This window comes from Chionomys nivalis, chromosome 7, assembly GCF_950005125.1.
Source record: "Chionomys nivalis chromosome 7, mChiNiv1.1, whole genome shotgun sequence".
NCBI lineage: Eukaryota > Metazoa > Chordata > Mammalia > Rodentia > Cricetidae > Chionomys > Chionomys nivalis.
In genome coordinates, this window is record NC_080092.1 from 49,780,017 (window position 1) to 49,798,159 (window position 18,143).

Below are 18,143 nucleotides of genomic sequence, written 5' to 3' on the forward strand. Positions count from 1 at the left end.
CTGCGAGCAGGATGGTCCAGCAAGGAAAGTGGCTCACTGTGCAAATGAGCGAAGGTGAGGCATGTCTACCACCATGGCCCACGTGCCTCAGGAAGGATTCCAGGTGAAGCTGACTGTCAGGGGCAGCAGGGGAGTAAGCAGGTGTTTCTACAGAAGAGGAGGCTCTAGCAGGAGCAAAAGGTCCTTCCTGCCCAGGGGCACCAGGGTAAAAGCACTAGACCCCACCCCTTCCTGTTTCAATGGGGGGAGGAGAAGTTGCCATAGCATCCATGCCCTCAGAGCCATCCAAACCTGAGCTCCTCCCATAGACCCGTGGACCCGCGTGTCCATAAAAGCAAACCACTGCAGGTCAAGAGCTGCCTAGAGCTGGCCTGGGGCAGGTGTTTCTCTTGTAGCCACAGGAGTGGCAGGCCTTCTAATCAGTTACTAGATGTTTCCCAAACAGTCTTGGGCGTGACACCCCTTTTGTGTGGGGGCTTCCTATCTCCCTTCCTGGCCTTCTCTGCTACAGACCTCTTAGTCCTTGCCACCCTGCCTAGGAGCAATAAAGAACATTCTCCAAGGAAGCTGGCTCTTCAAGGGCTTGACTTCAGGGAGAAGTTTCATCCCTCGGCTTAGAGAATAAATTCATCACTTACTAATTCTCCTCTAGTATGTGGCTGCATGCAGAGTTTCCACAGGTGGCCTCACTAAGGGTCTTCACTCATTGTGGGCGTGCACGGGTCCCCCACTTCCCAGGTGCCTCCCAGCCTCCAGCTCAATGTCTCAGTGAGCCAGTCAGCCCAAAGGTCAGCCCCAGAGCCTCAGCAAAGGCCCCTGCTTTGCAAAGCCCACCAGGACAGGCTGCAGAGATTGAGCTGAGGTCCCAGGCATTGCTCCAAGCCCCAAACCCGATTTCCCACTCCCCCTACAAGCAAAGCACTGGAGTGGTTCGCTTTTGGCCATATTCGCGAAGGTTCTAAGTGAAGAAACCACAGTCACAAAATCCAAAGGAGTCAGAGGAGGTAATTAGCTAACCAAAGGCTGCTAAAAGGACTACCAGAGTTTAGGAGTGGGTGTGGCTCAGGGGCTGGAGAGGAGCACTCTCAGAGCCTCAGGCTTGGTTCCCCAGTGCCACAGCTGTTTAGACTTGTCTGTTAGAGCCCAGAACCTTCAGATGCTTCACATGGGCTTCTTGTAGTCTGTGTAAATATCTCAGGAGTGCCCCCACCCCCTCACCCCTTCAACTGCCCATTTCTATCAGAAGGTAAAAAGGTCAAAAATCATGACAAGAAAAACCCAAAGTCAAGTTGCAAGGTCCAGAAAAACTTCCAGGAGACAGACAGCCCATCGAAGTCTATCTTGTCCTAAGGCAAGCTGTGTACCCTACCCTTGCACAACCCTGGGCAGCCCCAAAGCCCATCCAGGTCTCCTCATGTGTATCATCGTCACTTTCGACTAGCTACATGACCACCAAGTATCAAGAACCAAATCTGGGGGCTGAAGAAATAAATGCCTCTGTGGTTAAAAGCGTTTTCTGCTCTTCCAGAGGACTGAAGTTCAATGCCTAGCACCCACATCAGGCAGTTCACAACCAACTCCAAAGAGTCCAATACCCTGTTCTGGACTCTGAGGACACCTGCGCATACCCACACACAGACACAAATCTAAAGGAAGGGAGGGAGGGAGGGAGGGAGGGAGGGAGGGAGGGAGGGAGGGAGGGAGGGAGGGAGGGAGGGAAATTCTGGAGCTGAGGAAATGGCTCAGTGGATACTTAGCCTTCAGATACCCAGAACCATTTAAGCTGGACAGGCATGGCAGCTGCCTGTCATGCTAGCCCTCAGAAGGTAGAGATGGGGGATGCCTAGAACAAGCTGGCTTGATAGACTAGCCAGCTTAGTTCAGCAAGAGACCCTGCCTCAAAAACTAAAGTGAAACAATCTTTGTACACTGTAAATATGCATTACTCTCAATGCTTAATAAAGAACTGACTGGCCTATAGCTGGGCAGAAGAGCCAGACTAGGAAAATTCTGGGGAGAAGAAGGACAGAGTCTGAGGAGTCACCAGGAGACACAGAGGGGACAAGACATGCCGGAGGACAGGTAAAGCCACGCACCATGTGACAAGACATAGATCAATAGCAATGGGTTCGTTAAAGTTGTAAGAGCTAGTTAGTCGAGTCTGAGCTACTGGCCAAGCATTTACAATTAATATTAAGTTTCTGTGTTGGTTATTTGAGAGCGACTGCTAGGACACAGAAAACTCCACCTGCAGAGAGCAATTTAGGAAGATGCCTGTGGCCAACTTTGGGCCTCAGGCATGTAACATGTGGTAATACATACATGTACATCTACACACATACATATGAACACGCCAACACATGCACACATAAAAAATAATCCAATTTCCACTTTATCTCGCTTCAAAACTACTGTCCCCTAATTCTTGTTTTTAATTAATTGATGGTAGAAATTAAACCTGCGTGCTGAGCATGTGCTCAATTGAGCTACACTCTCAATCCCTGACTTTATTTTTAATGATAAACAACAACAACAACAAAAAAAAACCCTGTGTTTTAAAAAGAAGAATCCTTGTCCTCAGCAAGAGAGGACAGTTTTTGCTTGTGTTTGTGGTTTTCACGAGACAGGGTCTCACTCTGTTGCCCATCTTGGCCTCAAACTTGTGAATACAAGTGATCCTCTTGCCTTAACTTCTCAAGAAGCTGGGGGAAACAAACTTTTAATTAAAAAAAAAAATCAGTATAGAAAACAATCAGCTTCTGTCCTCTGAGCTGGCCTCCTCTGGGATAATGCTGAGAAGGGCAGATTCCAGCCTCTATACCTCCATTCTGGCATCTAGCACCCAGGCACCCTGGGATGGATGTCCCCAGCTCTTGTCATTACCCTTCTCCCACCAGGGATTCTATCAGCTGCCCAGGCCAGGGATATCTCAGATTGTCCCAGCAGGACTCCGGCACCCCAGTGCAGCTGCTAAGACTACCTGAGTTGTGGATGCTCGAGTCCTGACTGCTTTCTCTCATGCTCCCAGGACAGTCCTCCCCTAGATCCAGAGTCAGGTGACCACCTGAGTGTGCAAGCTCACCCACAGCTCCCTACAGAGCCACTCAGGAAGAAAAAGTTCCCAGACTGACTAGGGGCCCTCATGTCAATCTTCCACTTATTACCACTCTTACCCCAGGACCAGGGTCTGTAGATGTGGCCCTGGACAGACCTCACAGGGCACAGCATCCTGTGGGACTCTTAGCTCCCTGTGTGCCCAAACCAGGAACGTGAAACAATTCCTCCACCAAGAAGCCCAGGAAACTCTTTCTCAGAATTGTATTTTTTGATGCTAAAATAGTCTTGATTTACTCCAGTGTGAAAACAGCATGCACTGAGTAAAGCCATGCTTTCAACTCGTGTCGTTCCCTGGGCTGACAGAACGGGCTTGGAGCTTTCCTTCTCTTGTGACGCTGGGCACCATCAGGGAGCTGGACCCATCCACTCACCCAAACAGGCACAACACTCATCCACTGTCAATAGCTCAGCAGGATGAGGATGCCCTGCTAAGGGCTGGGTGCTATATTACTGCATTTACAGTCTCACAATAATCTTACCAGGACATCACCCCATCTTACGGCAAGGGACATCTACCTGTACATAGGGAAATACTACTGAAGTCCAGTTATCTGAACTCTCCCAAGTGAATGGCGCAGCCACGTTATATACGCGCTTTCTCAGTGACAGCAGATGAGCAACTAGGGGTGGGACTGGGAACTCATGTAACTGTGAAGCAGCCAGGGACACATATCCTATCCCATGGCATCTGCACCAAGTCTGTAATGGGAACACAGCAACGGTTGCTATGGTGAGCGCATCACAGACACTGCTGCCAGCTGTGGCAGGGACCTACCTTTGTCATGAAGTAAAGGCTGCATCTTCAGGTACCAGGTGGATGTGAAAATGGGATTACCTTCCCATCTTGGGTCTCAGAGCTCCTGAATTCTGACCCTGAACCAGTGCCCAGGTACTCCTTCCTCTGCAACCCCAGGAAGGAGAGGAGTCCTTGGCCCTCGTATTTCTGAGGACCTGGCAGCTTCTTAGCCTCCGAGGGAGAGGAAGAGTTCCACTTTCCACTTTCAGGGTTCCTGGCCTCGGCTCTGGTAAAACATCCTCTGACATCATTCTTAGGGGGAGAACTATGACAAAGTATCTGGCAGCTCCTTCTTCAGGACAGCTGAGGGGACCACGCACACAAAACCAAGACCCCTGACAGCGTGTGAGTGAGGCACAGAAGGGTATTGGCCTCTAGTCTCCACCCATGTTCCCACTCGTGTCCTACCACATAGCCTATACAACAACCAAAACACTCACCTTCCGGCTCCTCCACACTGCTCGCTGCGGTGGTGGGTGGCGCTACAGGAATCTCTTCATGAGGTTTAGAAAAGGGAGGAAGAAAAAAAAAAGTTAAAATGACATTATTTTTGTTCTTGGAAAAAAGGTAAAAAATGATATTTTTGTTCTTGGAAAGAAAAGGGTCTTAGCACAGACTCCTCCCAGCCTTCTAGCCTCCTTCCCCTGTGCCCACTCCACAACTCAGCTTGAAGTAACAAAAGTTAGGGAGAAAAGGGGAGCTGGCAGCAGGGTCCTGGGGATCCTGGGCACATCAGTGTGTTCCCCTGTCTTCACTGGGATGGGAAAAATCACGGGTCCCATCTGTTAAGGAGGGTCAGGAGTGGGGGCAGCAGGAGGGGTTGGTGGTCCACAGGGCTGATGCTATACCCAGAACCTGACACGCATGTCCATCTCAGTCCGACTCTTCTCCGTCCTGTCCATCATGATATGACTACCTACGTTGTGAACTCACAGGTGGGAGGAAGGATCTAGAAGCAGTGATGGTGTGTGAGGGGCTGGGCTGGGGGCCTGCCCTTGGGGAAGCTTCTCACGGAGCAGATGCACCTGCAGTCTGGCTAAGGCCTTCTCTTAGTTGGTAGACAGGGATGTGACTGCAAGAGGCATGGCTCCTAAAGGCATGGCCTTTGTGTTGAGCGTTCTCTTCTACCTGGAGAAGCAGCTCAACCCTGCCACTTCCTGGACCCATCCCTGTGCTCTGACACATGAAGAAGTTCAGCCAGTCATCTTCACCGATTCAGCCACCAGCTATCAAAAGTGCGGGCTTCCTCTTTCTAGACAAGACCAAAGTCCTTCTAGGACAGTGGTTCTTACTTAACCTGTGGGTCACGACCCCTTTGGGGAACGAACGACCCAGGCTTTGCATATCAGATAACCTGCCTATCAGATATTTACATTACGATTCGTCACAGTAGCAACATTACAGTTATGAAGCAGCAACGAAGTACTTTGATGGTTAGGGTCAGCACAACATGAGGAGCTGTATTAAAGGACCGCAGCACTGGGAAGGTTGAGAACCCTGCTCTAGGAGGAGCACACAACCACTGTGAGCAACCTCCGGTCCTTCTGTCTGTACCACCATCTGAGTCTGTGGTCAGACATTCCTCTGACCTGCGGTTTCTAGACACCTTGGACCTAAGGCTCGACCTGAGCTCTATCTGGGTCTTTTAGAGGAGCCATGCTTTGTAACTTTTCGGAGGTAAAGACAGCAGAAGCAGCCCACAGCAAGGGGTAGATTTACCCTCGGGGACTTTATCCACACATCTCTTTCGTGTCCGGTCACAGCAGCTCGTTAGGAAGCTGGACGGAAGCCAGGCCCTTCCTTAGTCCTACAAAGTTACATTGGTCCCAGCAGAAACTCCCTGGAAACAACGTCCAAATGGCCCGATCTAATGGCCTACAAAAGGGGATCACACCACTGGGCACACTGGCCACCAAAACTCAGTGTGTAAAGCGGGGATGTGCACACACGGCCCATGGCTCCTCCCTGAGCCTGAGCCCTCCTTTTCCCAAAGCAAATCAGAAAGTACAGAGCATGGAAGCGGGCACAGGCACTGGTTTTGAAAGGTCATTTCAGGGTGCTCTTTCCGGGGATTTTGAAATGATAGTTCTTACCATTCTGAGCGACCCGGCAGCTCCTTCCCTCTTTAATAAAGAGGCTATGCCGTGGCAGAACACGTTTCCAGAGGCCAGATATACTTGGCTTTCTAAAAATGTTCGTCTCATACCTTGGCACGTGCAGAGAGAAGGGTTTCTACAGACCCTGAGAGTGGTGCTTGGATGTCATCTCTGGAAGGATTTCTTTCCACCCCTTCCTACAAATGCTGTGTGCGGGGTGAACCCAAGGCCTGGGGTACACTAGGCATGTGCCCTTCCACTGAGTGACAGTCCGCCTAAGCACCCTTTCCTTCCTCTGTACCCCGGGAGGACAGCAGGATCCAGTCCCTCAGGCTAGCACTGGGTCATCTGCTGTCTGTGGACCTGCAGGGACACCCTGGCAGGGACTCTCGATTCATAGACTAGTCAGAATCGCCACTGGAACTGAGAGAGCTGACCTGCTCTGGAAGCAGAGGCCACATGGAGTGGGACAGGTCAGAACACGTGAGTGGGACAGGTGAGATGAGGGCTGTCTAAGAGTCCCACCTGTTTGGAACAGGGATGACAACGGCAACTTCTGTGAGGAACATCCTAGGACCTGGTGGTGGATCCCAGCATAAAGAGACTCTAGGCACCAGCCCCAAGGCTCTCTGGCCCGTTCTGAATTCCCATCACTAATCAGTCCCTGGAGCCCACTGAGGAACTCTGAAACCCTCAGCAGTCGAGACTGACTGATTTCTGAAAGGGGCCGAGTAGTAAATATTTCAGGCTCTGTAGGTAATATCTGCTGCAGCTGTGCCGTTCCACACAAGCAGCTGTAGACATGTCTTCTTCATTTCCTTCTTCTCTTTTTAAATACAGGGTCTCACTAGGTAGCCCAGGCTAGCCTCAAGCCTGCACTCTTCTTGCTTCTGCCTCCCAAGTGCTGGGATTACAAGCTCACACAACCATGCCCAGGGACTTTGCATGGTTTTTACTGTGTCTCAAAACAGTATCCTTCCTTTGATTTTTATTTAAATCATTATGAAGGTTCAAGGCACTGTGCCATTCAAAAACAGCCAGCAGCCAGCTCCCTGGGCGGAGCGCGCCAAGCCCACTCTCTAGAGAATCTACTTGGTTCCCTGGACTCTGGTGTATTTGCTGCGACTCTCTCCTGCTCCTGTGCTTCAGCCATCCCTTCTTGGCTTGGCCAGCCCTAGCCAAGGAATCCCCAGGATGAGGCTGGGCCTCTCTGGGTTAGGCTTCACTTGCCAGAGAGAGCTGCCCGTGGTCACAGCGGCATGACTTACCAGATGTAAAATACAGAGACCCTTCAGAGCCAAGGTCAGGATGGCCCACCTTCTCCCTGTAATGCTTCTCTGGGACCCCCACTTCAATGCTCTATTAATCCTTCACAGGGACCACAGGGGCCATGAACAAGAACCTGAATAACTTCTCTCAAAGGCTCAAGGCTTTCAGTCTGCTCTCTTCTGAATCTGCAGCTGTGGCAGGCCCCTATCCCCATGGGGTCTAGGGTCAAAGTGCCATGTAGGAGTGGGGCTCATACTGGAGTCTTGCTGCCCCCTGGAGCCAGTGACTCGGTGTTTGTCAGTATTGAGGGCTAGGGACAGGCTGGCTCTAATGTACATAGCCACGTCTGAAGGAACTTACAGGCCTGGAGTCTCTTGGAGGATCTCACTGAGCACCAGTGAATGAAGAAATGCCCACTGATGATGGCCAAACCCACTGGACATCAGAACCAGCCCCCACAGGATCCCCTACCCAAACAGAGGGGAGAAGGAGCTACACATACTGATGCAGGGGGCGATGGGGGAGCGGCTCTGCTGGTAGCCTTTGGCACAGCGGTTGCAGGTGATGCCCGTCACGCCGTCCTTGCAGGGACACTGGCCAGTGGTTTGATTGCAGGTCTTGCCAGCAGCACCCACAGGGTGGCAATCACAGGCTGCGAAGAACACAAGACAGAAGGGTCAGAGAGGCAGTTAGTGCCCTTCCCTACCCAGGGGTGTCCCATGACCCTACCCCAGAGAAAAAGAATGGAAAACAATGGACAGGTGGGCCTAACCAAGCCCACACATGTTCCACAAGTTCTGAGGTGGATTGCCTACCTAGCAAGAAATGGGAAACAAAAATCAAAATGGATCTACTTCAAAGGGTTGCTTGAGCAACAGGAGAGGGGAGCCGGGGAACACCTTCAGAGCCCAGGAGGAAGGCTGGTACTCAAATATGATGTCAAGGGATGGAGGTGGGGGACGCTGGAGGGTAAAGGTACTGACGTCTCCCCCAGATTTCTCTGCAGATTCCCTGGGTGGAGTAGGGTCTTTAGCTGATGAAGTTCAGGGATGCTGGCCAGAGGGAGGCAAAGAAGGAGGCGCCCAGGATGCTACCCCTACTTGCCCAGCAGCCAGATACCCAGAACCCAGACTTCTGGGTCATAACAATGCTTTATCTTAAAACCCCAACTAAATGGGTAACTAGTGAACTGGCGAACCACCCAGGGCCCTCCCAAGAATGGAACAGTCAAGCTGGGAGTGAAGCAAGGCCAACGGTTTTCAGGTCAGAGGTCACTGTGTGAACCTTATGACCCCCCCGCCCCATCCTGGTTTTGAAGAGTGAGCCGTTGGGTGGCCCCACATCCAACTGCATTCGGAAGCTCTCCCACGGTGTTACAGCAATGATGCAGCCAGAACTTTGGGGGGAGATCTCTGCCACCACCACGAGGCTCTAAGCAATATTTACCACGCCCCCACCGGCAGGCAGAGGTTGCCAAGGTTCTGCCCACCTGTGCCTGAGCAGTGGCCTCGCTGGTGAAGGGGTGGGGTAAAGGAGGCCATGTTGTGCCTGTCCCTGCTGCAGGAGCCCAGGAGGGCAGTGCAGCCAGTAATGCATTCTACAGCCATGTCAATTCATGCCATATGCTGCTGTGTTTCTGTCCCCAAAGAGGACAAAAATATCTAGGAAAATAAATGAGAACTGAGATTCCAAAAGAGCTAATGTAAAAATTCCCTCCTCGGTGGGCCCTAAAACAGGCAGCCTCTCCCTAGGCCTCCAGCCTGGGAGTGCAGCGAGGAGCATCTGGGAGATGGGGGAGCAATGTGTGCCTTCGAGCCAGCTTGTCCATAGCGCGCAGAGAGGAGAACAATGCAAGCAGATGTTGGTGCCCGTGGTGTCAGGACACACAAAAAAACTTCTGGAAGCACTAGGATGAGGAAGGGCCTGGGTTTGACAGGATAGACAACTGAAGGGGCCTGGCGGGCCAGCGGCTTGCTGGTTCTCATGACACAGGATCCCCGAGAAGCACCGGACCATTCCCACCTTGGTCCTCTCTTAGACTTGACTCTGAAATATCCCTCGTAGCTCTCCCACATTTACAGCATTTGGTGTGTGGCTTGTGGTGCAATTCTGGTAAAAGTAGGTCACTGGGTGGGCCTCTGGTGGCTCTATGTGTCCCTGGCTCCAGCTTTCTTTGCTCATTTCCCCACATAAACAGGCTCCCTCAAGCTCAAGTGCGCCATGCATGGAGCGGTCCCCTCTGTCATCCTGGACGGAAGCCCTCTGAGGCTGTGAGCCAAACTTAACCTGTCTTCCCTCAAGCTGCATCTATCACTGCCAGGAGACAAGTAACAAAGATGCCATTGTAGAAGGGGAAAGGCCTCTGCTGAGATGCTGTCTTTATCAGTGTACCCTGAATTCAAGTCTGCACCCTTTTTAAAGTTAGCAATAAGAACGGATCTAATCTTGATGGCCTCTGGGAAGGATGGCAGTGAGGAAGGGATTTGACCTTGCCCTGCAGTAGGAAAGGTGAGCGATACAGGCACACGGTTGGCCATGTGAAAGTTGAGGGGCCACAGCACAGGATCTCACAGTCCTGAGCCACAGATGTGGGTTTGGGCATTGGCATGTGGGGACACCAGGTTCTTGTGTTAGCTGACCTCTCTTGGCTCTCTGCAAGTCCACTGGCAATCCTTAAAGTCATTGAATGCCAGGGGAATACAACTGTGTGCCAGTAACCCCTGGATCGTTAGAAGGTTGCAAAAGGTTACTTGGTCACTGAAGATTCCAAACCACGTCACACCTAGGCACCAGCTCTAGCCCAGAGTGTCCTCATCTTGGCAGGAGCCCACCCAGCACAAACTCCGGGGGTGGAGGAGCACTAAACTATGCATTAAGCTCTGCAAAGCTGGTGACCTCAGCTGCCTTGGCTGGCCCCCTGCTGGGAAGGGTTGGGACCGGAAGAAGCCTGCTGCAGCAGAGGAGGACTGTTCTTAGCATGTATTCTGTATGGTCAGCTCATCCTAACGGTTCATCCTCAGAAGAGATGTAAGCTAGCTTGCTGCTGGCTTTCCAAGTTTTTCTCCCAAGATTCCATGGGAAGACAAACCCACGCCTCTGGTCTAACTGGGGCAGCAGTATGTAGCATGCTTCCACACCAACAAGTCATTATCTATGCATGGAAGTCACTAAAAGGTCACATCCAGGCCACTGTGACCATCACCAGGCTGCCGCATGCCACCAATAGAGCATCTGCCAGCAGAGGTGAACTCATCCAGACTCCTAAAGACACAGCACTGCTGTGACATCACAACAACCCTGTGGAAACAGTATGGCTGTGGAAGGACAAGGGAACAGGCCGGTGAGGAGCCACAACAGACAGGAGACACGGGAAGGATCTGCAGCCCTGAGGAGAGAGAAGAGCAGACCCCTCACCCTCAGGACCCCCTCTCTACATCTGTTTCTTCCAAGGGGAAACTAATTCTGCCCTGTAGAAATCACTGTGAGGTAGGTCTGCTGTTACTTGAAGTCAAACGCAGCCCGATGGAGCCCCACCCGGCACTCGTTCCCAATTCCCAGGCGAACGGCCCCAGAGTAAGAACTTTCCCCACCGACACGGGAAGTAGGGTGGCTCAAATCACACCTTCTGAGCAAAGAAGGTGGGTGTTCAGTGTGATAAGAAAAGCCAATGCAGGGCAGTGCCCTCGCGGTAAGGTCCCCTACAGTGGTGTGACAGCTAGCTATTCTTTGCTGTCAACGCGACCACATCTGGGATTAACAAAAATCCAAGTGGCTGGGCACACCTGCGAGGGATTGTTTCTTAACTGAATTATTTAAAGTGGGGAGGCCCTCTTCTAATCCAGTTCTTTGAGGTGGGAAGATCCACCTTTAATCTGGGCCGCACCCCTTGTGCTGGCAGCTTATTCAAAGGACACAGAGAAAGGAAGCCAGCTCTCTCTTTGCCGGCTTGGCTCCACTCTCACCGGCAAGTCCATTCCTCACCGGCATTAGAGCCTACTTCTTCGGGATTCTGAAGTGTGTACGTACATCCATTCTATAAATTCTGTTCCTCTGGAGAGCCCTGGATAATACAAGTGTGAAAACCAGAATCCCAACAGCCTTTGTTAAAGAGAGTGGGAGCCAGGGAAGCCTCAGGGCCCAGCCCTAGGACGAGAAAGCCAGAGGCTCCCGCTATAGTCCCTTAGCCTGTAAACACAGACACATGGACACGCTCACGGGAGCATACATACGTAAGACATATGCATCCACACTGACCAGCTCACAGCAGGATAGTTAAGTGGTGAATGGGGCAAGGGGGTGGGGGAGGGAGCTTTTACGTTGTAGGGGCTCCAATGAGGGGATCACCAGAGAACGTCCCTAATTCTGAGAACAGGGCCCAGGCTGGAATACCCTCTGCCACAGGAAGCCCTTCTGGTGACTTCCATTTCCCTGGAAGCCAGCCATGACTTTTAGAGGGAAGCCAATACATACAGGTCGCCAAGCTGCACGGGGCAGGCAGCACCTGCTCATGGGAAACAGGCTACCAGAAGTTTTTCCATGAAGAGAGAATGTGAGGCCAGAAGGAAGTGCAGGTCCCTGAGAACATGGCACGGTCAGGTTTCCCACGAATGTGGCTGGCTGCAGAGAACCCAGGCTGTGTTTGTGCTGGGTCACCACACAGGGACAGACTGTTCAAGAGAACCCAAGTGGTTTCAGACAGATGACAGAGGACCCTGGCCTGTCACTGCCACTGAGTTAGCACCCTCCTCTCCCTGGATTGCAGGTGGCTTCTCTCTAAGGACAGAGCACTACACTCCTCTAAAGGTTTTGTCTCCATGGGTCCAGAGTGTGGACTTTAACCCCATGGCTGCTGCTCATCTCAGTGTCCCGGGTCAGGGCAGGGGGAGGGGCTTGTGTTGTAGGGTGCACCTTGCTCAAACACTCACTGGTACTGTGCCTGGGCCTTATCAATGGAGGGGCCTTCTAGGAACTCTGGTATAGCGGGCCTGAAGGTGGCTGGTGCTTACCACTGGCTTCCTACACCCAGGCATGACCCTTATCTTCCAACTGCGTGAGTATAAGCAGGGGTCTGGTCCTTCCACCAGCTCACAGGGCCAGATGGAAACCTTCTGGGGATCCTATAGGAAATGTGGCTACTTTTCCTGAGCACCCTGGCTCCAGGGACTGAGATCAAGTAGGACCTGCAAGAGGCAGCAATCTAGAACACAGGCTAGTAGGAACGGTGTGGTTCAGCATTGGTCCCTTTGAAACCGGGAGACAGAACAAACAGAGCCTCAGTCCCCAATCTAGATGCCATCTGGCTGTCCCCTAGGCTTCCAGGAGCCCTGAAAACTTACTGCCTTGGCCTCATGTGAAGGATTGACTCGCATGCCAAACCCCCAGGATGCATACCCCGAAGTCCTAGTCCCAGAGCCTACATGTGACATATGAATTCTTTAGAGGCAATTAGGTAAAAATAGGTCACTGGGGTAGGTTTTAATCAATGACCGATGTCCTCGCCCAAGATGGGAATGAGGCACAAGATGGCTACAGAGGAAAGGCCATGTGAGCACACAGGATGAAGGTCACCATCTGTAAGCCCAGGAGAAAGGCCTGCAGCAGATCCCTCCCTCCTGGCCCTCAGAAAGAATCTGCCCAGCTGGTACCTTGACCTTGAATTTCCAGCCTCCAGAATTGGGGGAGAGAGATTAACTATCTGCTGTCTGAGTCAGCAGGTGCACCGTGCTTTTTTCTGGCAGTCCAAGCTAGCATACCTGCGCTAGACCCCAGACAAGCTACCTCTTTTCTAGGGGCTCTCCCGGGCCCCCAAAGGAGGTTGTGGAGAAACCAAGAGAAGAAACAGGCAAGAGACAGCCAAGGTTGCCTGGGCATCTGCAGTGGATGGAGCCTACTGCGGAAGCAAGATGGGAGACAAGCAGAGCATGGACCAGGGAGGGGATTAGATGCTGAAAGCAGGCTAGAGGTAGCTCTTAATGACTTCAGAGCTGTGAAGGAGACGGGATGAAAAAGACCCTGGAACAGGGTCCTAAGTTCTTAGTCCATTCTCGGTTGCTGTGAAACACCCTGAAGCTGGTCGCTTTAAAGAGCGCTGGCAGGGCATGAAAGCACACACATTTAGCGCCAGAATTTAGGAAGCTGTGACAGGAAAGTCAGGAGCCTGAGGTCAATGTTGTTTCAGAAAGCACAGAAAGAATGAAGAGGAAAGAAAAAAGAAAAGGTATATTCAATTCGTTGTTTTAAAGATTAAAAGTCAAAGATTGGTGGCCCCATCTGGTTTGGCTTCCAGGAGAGGAACACTTGGTTAGACCACAGCATAGTGGAGAGAAAGGAAGGGGAACAGCTTCATGTACAGACAAGGAGCCAGAAAAACATAAAATGGCCATGTTTATCCCTGTGTTTCCCAGTTGTTAGTGCTGAACTGAACCCAGGGCTGAGCTATGTACCCCTCACTCTCCACTGCCACAAGAAGCAAAGTCACATGAGACAGACATTAATCCTCTCCCAGGAGGATGGCCTTGCTGACATGATCATCTTTTACTAGGCCCCGCCTCTTTTTTAAAAAAATAATTGTTTTTATTTATTTATGTGTATTGCACATTATATGCATGCAGGTGCCTGCAGAAGCCAAAGGGGGTCATGTCCCCTGAAAATGGAGTTACAGGCAGTTCTGAACTACGTGCTGTAGGCGCTGGAAACAAATCCTCTAGGAGAGCAGAAAGCGCTCTTAACCACTGAGCCAAGCCAGCACTCCAGTCCTAGGGCCCCATCTATTAATACCTCCAGGCCAGGAGATGGTGGCTGGTGGCTCTGAATTCAAGTCCAGCCTGGTCTAAAATGAAATCCAGGCCAGGGCTATACAGAGAAACCTTATCTTGAAAAACAAAAGCAAAACAAAAAAAGTTCCACACCTCCTAACATTGCTGCGTTGGGAATCAAGCGCCCCACAGTGAACCTCTGAGTGGGCACACCCAAACTACAGCTCTAGGGAAGGAATCTTGTCCATCGCTGCTGTAATTTGCACAGGGTAAATTCATTCCTTTGGGTTGTACAGTCTACTGACTTTTATCACAGATGCAGGTTCTTCTGATCACTCAGGAATTCCTTCCTCCGCAGTTAGCCTCCGCTCTTTCTAGTTTCACCTTTTGCAACATGTCTTATCCTGGAATTAAGACGGTATTTACAATGTCTACAGCACGGGCGAATGGGATTGCCAGCGGGTCCCCTGGTGAGCCCAACCTTTCTCACTTAACCAAGCATTTGCAGTTCGTCTGTGGTGGCATAACAATCAGTTTGTTTTCACTAACGCTGGGCCGTCTTCTTCAGTGGGCATATGTCCACTCTGTCCATGCAGACACTGACACACCCTCAGGTTCTGTCTCTAATTTGGAACAATAACAAATAAGAATGCTATAGTTTTTTTTTGTTTTGTTTTGTTTTTGTTTTTGTTTTCTTTTGGACTTACGTTTTCATTTCTCTTGGAGAAATACCTGTGAGCAGGATCCTAATGTTATGACAGATATGGGTGTCACCTGGCAGGGACGAGCTGGGCTATTTTCCCGAGCAGCTATGCCATGTGGAATTCCCACCAACAGTGTGCTCTATTCCACCAGCAGGCCCTTGTCCTGGCCAAGCATATGGGATTGTTAAGTGGCTAATATTTTTTTTATTTTCAATGAGAGGGATCTCATTGTGATTTTAATTTGCATTTCCCCAACATCAGCTGATGTTTCATGTGTTTATGTGCCATCTGTCCATCCTTAAGAAAGTGTCTGTTCAAATATTTTGCCCATTTTTAATTGGATCATTTGCCTTCTTGTTATTGAGCTTTTTGAGAGTTCCTTCCACCCCGGAATGACATCCTTGGTGGGATATAGACCACGTGAGTGCTGTCTCTCCACTGTGGCTTATCTTTTAGAAGGAGCTTCTGTAAATGCAAGCAGATCCCAGGTGACTCTTGCCCTTGGTCTTGCACTGGCCTCTCATACTTTGGGGACAGGACCTGCTCCTCTCCAGATGCCAGCAAGATGGCCCTGCCCTGCACTCTCTTCCTTCCCTTCAGACCAAGGGCCTACCAAGCCCTCTGCCGTTTCCTGACTTTGTGCTTTCTCCTCACATCCCAGGTCTCCTCTCAAATGTCCCATCCTCAGGGACTTCCTGGTGACTTTCTCTTCCAGCTGTTTATTTCTCCCACGGACCTCACCTCATTCCATAATTAGCTTCTTTTACTCTTTTCCATTGTTGCCGACCTCCCACCAGTGGGAAGTCCCACAGAACAGCCAGGCCCTCGACAAACACTCGCAGACTCAATGAACAAATGATCTCACTACGTGAGTCAGGGCCCAATCTGCTGCCTTCTCCTCTGGGGAAAGATCATCTCATCTGTCCTGTGCATCTGGAGGGAAGAATGAGGCAGAGAGGCAATGCCAATCCTTCATACCCTGGGTCACAGCAAACGCAAAAGCCACACTCTCCGGGTGCTAATGGGGCACGGGGAGCCGACTGTGGATATCCACCGATAATCCCCAGCCTTCACATCAGCTGTCTGTGTCAACCTCCTCCAAGCCAGGTCTTCCTCTCCCACAACAGTTGCTAACAAGGCAAGGAAGAATCAAAGTTTTAGGTTGCATGGCCTTGCCTTTCCTCTGACACTTCAGATCAAGGTGTAGACAGCAGGAAGTGCAGGGGGAGGGGGGCCCATAATTCTAAACTGGATTATGTGAGCCGCTGTGATCTAGTGAACTGTAGGCTCCCTGCACCTGTTCTACAGTCGAGGAGGAATGATCCATGTCCTTAGCGTGTTCCCAGAGTGCCACAGTTGCTGCAAGTTATACACATGGGCTTGGACACGGAAGGACCTGAGAACTTGGTCTCGCCCAAGCACCTGGCCTAGTACAGGTGCAGCGGGATGGTGATGCAGCCCTTAGATGCAGCCTACTCTTGGGAGTGGTACTTGCGCCATTTTTGGCTGCATACAGCTGTCCCCTGCTTTGCGCTGAGCCTCCACAAGCAGCTGCTGGGCACATCTCCACCACTCGGCTCATTCATCATTTCTGCTTCCGAAGCATGCAAATCCTTTATGGCCAGTGCATGACAGTACCGGGGCAAATCCCTAGCCCCCTGTCCTGTGGGGATGGGCCACAGAATCTAACAGGCGCTGAGCCCTTTGAGTATCGCCAGTTACCAAGTGTTACGTAGGAGATAAGTAAGCCTTAAATGGACAGGACATGCCCTTCAAATTACCACGTAAATAATTATATTTATACCCACAAGTTAGTCAGCTTTGGTCAGAGAAAACCTTTTTTTGCAGTTGGTAGGAAGAATGGCAGAGACTCATATCTGGTCTAAGTGCTGAGAGTAAGAACGGTTACATTCTCAGGCATGAATGGGATTTCTCTACCACCCTTCCCATGACTCAGGGATCACCTCACAGATGGGGCAGAAGGAATCTAAGGGCTGGAGGACGGAACGCAGTGAGATAGAGTCCTGTCTTTGGAATGTGGCATTGCTATTACACTTTTGATCCCACAGCAGTGATTTACGGCTCAAAACCCAAGACTGGGCCCGCTAACATCCCATCACTGGGAGAAGAAGGGCCCCTTGAACACCCTCTTCCTAAGACATATAGGTAGTGGCTAGGGGGAGGGACTCACAAGGCTCATTCCTCTGTGGATAGCTATAAAAAATAATGGTCATTGGGGAAGGGAGAGAGATTTTCTTCAGTGGTATAGCCACTGGTAAGGACCCAGGCTCCTGTAAATATCCCTCGTCCTGGACCCTATAAGCAGCCCTAGTGAAACCCACTGGGTCACCAAAACAAATAACCATAGGAAACAGACAGCAGGAGGATGAAGCAAGGCGTGTCCCCGTCTGTGTGCCCACTAACAACTGTGTGGGCTTCAGTGCCTCTGTTTTCCACGAGCTAGCTATTCAAATAATCACAGTGGGTAGTGTGTGCAGAGGGCACGTATGCCAGCGTAGAGCACCGCATTTAATCCATACCACGACTCTAAGAGGGAGGAGAAAGCATTCTGCCCATCTCCAGATAGGAAAGCTGAGGCTATGGAGCACGCTTCACCCTGACCTGGAGCCTGAGCTGGAGCCTGTACACTAGGTCTACCTGGTGTCCTGCAGCAGAAGCCCCAAGGAGAGACTGTTTCCCAAGTCAGATATCCTCAACACCCTGCCTACCATGCCCAGAAGCACCATAAACTTAGGGAACTCAAAGATCCGGGGTTCTTTCTATTCAAGCACTGGGGACTCCTGGAATGTCCATGTGGAGTCCAGGAGTGAGAATAGGCCAGAGGGGTACACCCAGGAAGGCAGAACTAGCAACGATTCCCAGGGAGCTGGCTCCAGCGCTCGGCTGAGGAGTGCTGTTTCCCCACAGTGGTGACGGTGTGCCACAGGACCAAGGACACTTGCCATTTCTAAAGACTTCTGAACAAAATCACCCTACCTTATTTCTTGATTTTTCCTAATCACAAACACACTGCTATACAGAATGACCCCTTTTGGGGGGTTGGAGAGATGGTTCAGTGGTTAAGAGCACTGACTGCCCTTCCGGAGGACCTGGGTTCAATTGCTGGCACCCACATGGCAGCTCACAACTGTCTGTAACTCCAGGATCCAACACCCACACACAGACATACATGCAGGCAAAACAAAAATAAATAAATCATTGAAAAAAAATGACCCCTGTTGCATCAGGGAGAGGAAAGAGTTTGGACTCCTGAAGAATGGCAGATGGAATGTGGAATGTTAGGCCAGAAACCTGAAGGTAACGCCACATTCTCTTCATATCCACATGTAAATGACCGGGATTTAAGGTGCCATGAGATGGCCCAATGTGCTGTAGACTGTATACA

The 18,143-nt window shown here is 51.0% G+C and overlaps 1 protein-coding gene across 2 annotated transcripts in view; it reads right to left on the reverse strand.

Moving 5' to 3' along the window:
- The window catches only part of Ntn1 (netrin 1), a 192,875-nt gene that overhangs the window by 39,670 nt on the left and 135,062 nt on the right, over window positions 1-18,143 (reverse strand). For both annotated transcript variants that reach the window (XM_057775845.1, XM_057775844.1), the window contains exons 4-5: window positions 7,781-7,930; window positions 4,354-4,407 (exon numbers count right to left, since the gene is read on the reverse strand). In XM_057775845.1, coding sequence (XP_057631828.1) covers window positions 4,354-4,407; window positions 7,781-7,930 — 204 coding nt within the window. The remainder of the gene's footprint in view (window positions 1-4,353; window positions 4,408-7,780; window positions 7,931-18,143) is intronic.